This window comes from Platichthys flesus, chromosome 2 (assembly GCF_949316205.1).
Source record: "Platichthys flesus chromosome 2, fPlaFle2.1, whole genome shotgun sequence".
In the NCBI taxonomy this organism is placed as follows: domain Eukaryota; kingdom Metazoa; phylum Chordata; class Actinopteri; order Pleuronectiformes; family Pleuronectidae; genus Platichthys; species Platichthys flesus.
The window spans coordinates 6,333,415-6,340,194 of NC_084946.1; the positions used below are offsets into that span (position 1 = coordinate 6,333,415).

General features: G+C 43.4%; 1 protein-coding gene across 3 annotated transcripts in view; it reads left to right on the plus strand.

The window, feature by feature from the left end:
* The window catches only part of pdzrn3b (PDZ domain containing RING finger 3b), a 94,541-nt gene extending 88,683 nt beyond the window's left edge, over positions 1-5,858 (plus strand). For all 3 annotated transcript variants that reach the window (XM_062395037.1, XM_062395046.1, XM_062395056.1), the window contains 5 exons: positions 1,547-1,645; positions 1,784-1,846; positions 2,145-2,246; positions 2,561-2,677; positions 3,470-5,858. In XM_062395037.1, the coding sequence (XP_062251021.1) occupies positions 1,547-1,645; positions 1,784-1,846; positions 2,145-2,246; positions 2,561-2,677; positions 3,470-4,969 (1,881 nt within the window). In that variant the 3' untranslated portion in view covers positions 4,970-5,858. The remainder of the gene's footprint in view (positions 1-1,546; positions 1,646-1,783; positions 1,847-2,144; positions 2,247-2,560; positions 2,678-3,469) is intronic.
* The last annotated feature ends 922 nt before the right edge of the window (positions 5,859-6,780 follow it).

Genomic DNA, 6,780 nt, shown 5'->3' on the forward strand with positions numbered 1-6,780 from the left:
TAATGGGTCTGCAGTGATGAATCTTATGATGCACGCTAACAATGCCTGGATGAGGCCATGATGAGGCCGTGATCAAGCCTCTGCTGTGCTCCCCCGGTGACCTCCGCCAACCCCCACACCCCCTCCCAGTAAACCCCCAGCCACCTACTGCTCGATATTAATTATAACCAGGCAGGAAGTATGAGGTGAAGAGGCAAGAGTTGATGTTCAGGACGATTAATGGCAGAGGCACAGCAGAACAACACAGACTAAACCAAGTGTTAGTGTTAATTTACACAACACTGAATTAGATTTGATAGTATATCTGTATCTGTAGCTATTAATTAAAGTTTGTCATATTAAAAATCATTATTTTAGTAATAGTTTAGCTTATGTAGAGGCTTTTCTGCAAAGTCATTGCTTAAAGCAATGACTTCCAGGTAGAATCTAACTGCAATCCCCCAAAGTGCTGCTGCCTGAGCCAAGTGACAAATCTGATGTCAGTTTGTTGTAAAGAGTGAAAGACAAGAATGAAGGTCAACACATCTGACTTGACACTCGCTCTAAATGCTGTTTGATAAAGATGCAAACTGTATTTAAGTATTTAATCTAATGTTGCATGCTAACATCTGATTTAATGACAAAATGTCAATTAGGTTAACATGACTGGATATTAATCTTTCATTCTAAACTGTATGAATCATTTAGCTGAAGTATATTTCTCCATATCAGAAATAAACACACTCAAAATGTTTGCAGTTTAGTTTGATATAGTGTAATTGGAATATATATTAATGTATCATTTTTACCCCGAAACTGTTATTTGTGTTTAGTTATATCACAGCTTGCTGTTTACATAGTTAAATGTAATTGATTGGACAGTGCTGCAAACATTTTCCAGTCCCAAATCACTAGTTTGAAAAATGTCAGTGTAATAAGAAAGACCTTTAGCCCCTTACAATGTTTTGTAAGCCTAACCCTAACCCTAACACTTAGTTTTAAGTACAGATTAAATGTATTTGGTTGATCAGTGAGTGCCTGCTGTTTTCTCCTGAGATCAATCATTGCACTGAGCTAACTAACTCCTGGCTGTAGCTTCACATGTTCTTGTGTGGATCCTCATCAGAATCTCTGAAAGAACTCAAATGAAATATTCCTCAAAATGTCAAGTTTTACCTTTTCTTCTGGGACGGCTCGGTTTTTTGTATTAAACCTCTGGAGGCCGTCCTCTGCCCTGAAAGAACCGCCCTACTCGTATCTTTCTCTGTATCTGTGAGATTACAGGTGCTGACAAGTGAGAGACGGGACTCTGCCCGTCTGCAGACGGCCGCATCATCTCTCATTCTGTCACAGGCCTCAGAAAAAAACAATGGCTTCCCTCCAGTCCGGCTGAAGGATTCATTACAGTGATTGATGGGTCGCTGTTGCTCTGTGATCCCATTACATAGTCAATATATTCAGTCTGTCCAGAAACAAAAATGTTATCCCCTCAATTTTGAAAAAGGGAAAACAGAATCATTTCAGAAGCGAGTGGATATGAACTTTTCCATTTGTTCATTTGCACCAGGAGGTGGATTTATACCGAGCCAACATTCAAGACAAGCTTGGCCTGACCATCTGTTACAGGACTGATGACGAGGACGAGGCTGGGATCTACATCAGTGAGGTACGTGATGCACCATAACTCCCAAATGAAGATGTTAACAGTGAAGCTCAAATAAAGCTATTATCCCCAAAAGGTCTGAGTGGACAGATAGATGGAGATTAATCTTGTTCTCTTATCACTTCATTCTCTGTTTTCTAGATTGATCCAAACAGCATTGCTGCAAAGGATGGCAGAATAAGAGAAGGGGACAAAATCATCCAGGTGAGATTTTTGTAATCCTGTTTTTTAAATGACCAACCTGCCAATTACTATTCCACTTCGATTTCTAATTACTGTTTTTGCATTTATCAAGTTTAAGCCGATTAGAGTATAATTCAATGATAATGTTATCTCACTCTTGTGGAGGGTTGATGGCAGGGATGTCGCACCTTGTTGCACTCTCTGAGGCAAACTGTGATTTGTGAATATGGTTTATTTCTGTACCGATGAATGCACAACCAGCCAGGTTTAAAATTAAATAAAGAAAGGCTTTTAAATCATTCTGTATGTGTCCATCAAGATCAATGGAATTGAGATCCAGAACCGGGAGGATGCTGTAGTTCTGCTGACCAGTGAGGGGAACCAGAACATCTCCCTGCTAGTGGCCAGACCAGAGCTGCAGGTAATTAGGATCTCATCACGGGTTTAATCTCTGAATTATTTGCTTTGTTAATAATTAAAGAGATTTGAGATTTTATGTTTGCATTTCAATTGTTTTGTTTGGTCTTTAAATACATAAACTTATATATAGAGGTCAGTAAAGGTTAATGATAACAAGGCAATACATGCCTCACATGCTGGATTTCTGAAGAAAACTGGTGAGTGGTATGTTTTGATGGGAACAAACAGGAGTAGGACTGTTCCACTGTTTGAGCACAACTCTGCATTTGAATGTTTGCACCTAATGAGGCTCCTCTTCTTCATGCTGTGTCACAGCTGGATGAGGGCTGGATGGATGATGACAGGAACGACTTCCTGGATGACCTCCACATGGACATGCTGGAGCAGCAGCACCATCAGGCCATGCAGTTCACAGCAAGCATGCTTCAGCAGGTAAACTCACTTTCTCTCTGTCACACTAGCACACTTTCGGGAAGCAAACTCGCATAATCAATCTGCATTACTACATAGGCATCAGTATGTTGATCTAGAGATTATTTTGGCAGAGGCGGATCTGTAGAACAGCTGCTCAGTTGCTATTAGCAAAAAATGTCTTATTTACACAAAATAGAGCCTGTGACATTTTGATATAATTTCGCAGATAAACTCAGCAGGAAGCCTGTTCCTCTGATCATTTGTCAAAAAAGGAAAAAAAGTCTTCCTTTTTAACAAGAAAAAGAACACAGCAGGAGATTCTCCAGTCAGACACATTGACAACAACACCGAAATCTCTGGAGATTCGAGGCGATGGTTTGCTCAGCAGTCAGAGGCAGGACGTAGTGTATAAATATTGCCGTTGGCCCAGATCACCAAAAGCTTTCAAATATTTTTGTCTTTCCAAATTAACATCTTCATCTGTGCGTTCTACATGTGTGGCTCTTCATTTTGAGATATTTGTATTCTTTTTGGGTGGGGGGGGGGGGGGTTCCGTTTTGTTTCTGGTGAATATAACAAAACGGCATCAATGCACCTGGGAATCGTCTGGGAAATCTCTTACCATTTTCTCACGTTAACATATCTTTTTTTAACAAGGGGGTGGCAGAAGAATGTTCACAGAATTTCGGCTGTGACTGACTCAGACATTTGCATTCTCACATACAGCCCCTCCAAATAAGTTCAGTGCATGTCTGAAAGCTGCTTTCGATGCACCACTGTCTTTGAGCTATATGTGTTCTGTGTTTCTAGAAGAAGCTCGAGGAGGACGGAGGCACCACCGACACAGCCACGCTGCTGTCCAACCACCATGAGAAGGACAGTGGGGTTGGGCGCACAGATGAGAGCACGCGGAATGACGAGAGCTCAGAGCAGGAAAACCTAGGCGACGACCAGACCACGGCCTCCAACACGCTGGGCAGCTGCAGAAAGCTGACCTACAGCCAGGACACGCTGGGCAGCACCGACCTGCCCTTCAGCAGCGAGTCGTTCATCTCCACTGACTACACCGACACCGACTTCCTGGGCATCCCGGCTGACGAGTGCGAGCGCTTCAGGGAACTCCTGGAGCTGAAGTGCCAGATGAGGAGCAGCGGAGCTCAGGGCCTGTACTGCCAGGGCGGCGGGGCAGGAGGTCAAGACCCCGAGTGTGTGGACAAGGAGCTGGAGCTACTCAATGAGGAGCTGCGCACCATCGAGCTGGAGTGCCTGAACATCGTCCGTGCGCACAAGATGCAGCAACTGAAGGAGCAGTGCCGTGAGTCCTGGATACTGCACGACAGTGGTTTCCGCAACTACAATACTAGCATAGATGCTGGTCGCCATGAGCTCTCAGACATCACAGAGCTGCCAGAGAAATCAGACAAGGACAGCTCCAGTGCCTACAACACTGGGGAGAGCTGCCGCAGCACGCCTCTCACACTGGAGCTGTCTCCAGATAACTCACTCCGCAGAGGAGAAGATAATCCGGCCGGGGCATCTGGCTCTACCAGTAGGTTGCTCAAACCAGTCCTGTCTCCCGTCCAGGAAGTTTCTGGCCCAAGCCACAGCAGAGGGTCCTCCAAAGATCAAGACGGAGCCCTGCAGGCGGAGGGCAAGGAGAGGAAGCTAGGAGAGTCCAGCAAGTCTGGACGGAGCTTTCCACATTCGCCTTACAAGCACGCTCACATCCCCGCCCATGCCCAGCACTACCAGAGCTACATGCAGCTGATCCAGCAGAAATCGGCTGTGGAGTACGCCCAGAGCCAGATGAGTCTTGTCAGTTTGTGCCGAGACCCAATCACAACTAGTGACATGGATCGTAAGATGGAGTGGAAGGTGAAGATCCGCAGCGATGGCACGCGTTACATCACCAAGCGCCCCATCCGGGATAAGCTGCTGAGGGAGCGTGCCCTCCGCATTCACGAGGAACGCAGCGGCATGACCACAGACGACGACGCCATAAGCGAGCTGAAGATGGGCCGCTACTGGAGCAAGGAGGAGAGGAAGCAGCACGCCAGTCGGGCCAAGGAGCAGAGGCAGCGCCGAGAGTTTATGAAGCAGAGCCGAGTTGATAGCCTGAAGGAGCAGACCTACCTGGAGGACAAAAAGGAGCCCAACATCATCGAACTCAGCCACAAAAAGATGATGAAAAAGAGGAGTAAGAAAATATTCGACAACTGGATGACGATCCAGGAAATGCTGACTCATGGTACCAAGTCACCAGACGGCACCAGGGTTTATAACTCACTCCTGTCTGTGACCACAGTCTAAGTCCTGCTTTGAGTCCAGTGTCAGGCCAGCTAGAGGAGGACGGACTGGAGTGTATTGGACTGTACATAGAACACTACCAGTTAGGGTAGAGATTCCTGCCTCGTTCAATGTGGCAACATTTTGTAAATAGGAAATAAGGAAAGCCTTTTCTGGACAGACATTTTCCACCCATGCGGTGAAGAGGAGCTCCTGTAGATGAGGGTTGGACTTGGACATGAACTCGACATGGCTATGAAGATGATTTTGGAAACATTTTTCAGATTCTTTCAATAACATTTTCTACCTTATTTCTTGCTCTTTTGAATAATTTTGGAAACGAAAAAAAGATATTTTACTTTTTGGAAGGTTTTCAGAAATGTGTAAAGACCGTGTGCCATACAGAAAACAGCCAGCATTTACACTATTATACATTATTTTGTTTGTACTATATATCTCTTATCAGTATTTGACTGTTATGAATACTTAATGCTTTTATGGAAACAATGCTTTTTCCCTGCAAGGTAGAACACATAATCCTTTTCAAAAGGACTTTTGTAAATTAAAAAATAAAATTTTTTAACAAATCCACTTTTTTTAGTTTTAATTTCTTTCTATGGGTGCTGATCTACCAAAGTTGATACCACCAGCTATATATATCATCTGTTACATAATGCAGAGAAAAACATAACATGATATCATTGTGTCTGTACGTATGTTTAGAAGAAAGAAAGATGTTTCTCACATTGTTGATACTGAGATGTCTGTTTGTTGAAACACACATTGTAGTCGCTTTTGCTTTCTTAGGGTTTACATGTATTGAGCAGAATAACAGCATTACAAATCCTTAGTTAGCCACACAATTTGATGTCTTGTAAAATGAGAGAAATAATAAATTATTGTTTTATATATGATGAGCTTTGAAACATTGTTGGGATTTGTCATTTTTAAAAGGATGAGTGGAATGGTTGGATGGAGGGATGTTTAATGGATCACAGAGTCAGAATCATGTACATTTGCCAACTTGTAGTGATGGAAGTAGCAGGAGTCAGCTTACTGTGATTCAAGTTAGATCAAGAGCAAGGTATCAGTCAGTCAGTCTGGCTGGCGTCAACATAAAACAGTCCAATCAGCAGAGAATCCTGCTGTCCACACATAGAAGGCTGACAACAAAGCTGTATCTTTTCTTTCCTCCTGTCGACATGGCTGCTATCCCTTCACATGGATAGAACAGTGGTGGCTTGGGCTCATCATGGCCTACTGTTCTTCTCAGCAAGAAAAGAGGCCCATCAGTGTTAAACCAAGATCTGACAGCACACTGTGTGGTATATGTTAATGAAAGTTATTAGTGAACATGGCATGAGGCCCCCATTCACATGGCAACGTCTCCTTGCTGAGCTAACGGTTTTGTTTATCTGACTCCAGTCTCCGACCATCTGTTAGAGGGACCTCATACCCTCAGTCCCATATGATCCTCCAATTATCAGTTTAGTGCATCGTTACTGAGGACAAAGGCAGCTCCATGTCTCTTGTGATCTAAACAACTTCAGTCATCAAACATCTTTTGTATCTAATGAGGCAACTTTAATTAGGGCAGCATTCAAAGATATTTGGGGTATTGTATTCATACTCAAGTACTACTACAAACTCAGGAACATGACATGCGTAGTAAAACAACTATTCTACGGATAATTTTAACATCTTTCATGGCCCACAACTTCTGTTTAGGGTTTCTCTATTCACTGCAAACTGTCTGTAGCAAAACACAGCACAAAGAAAAACATAGCATGAGAATATAGCATTTAGCTGCTTACAATAAATCTCTCTCAGGAGTT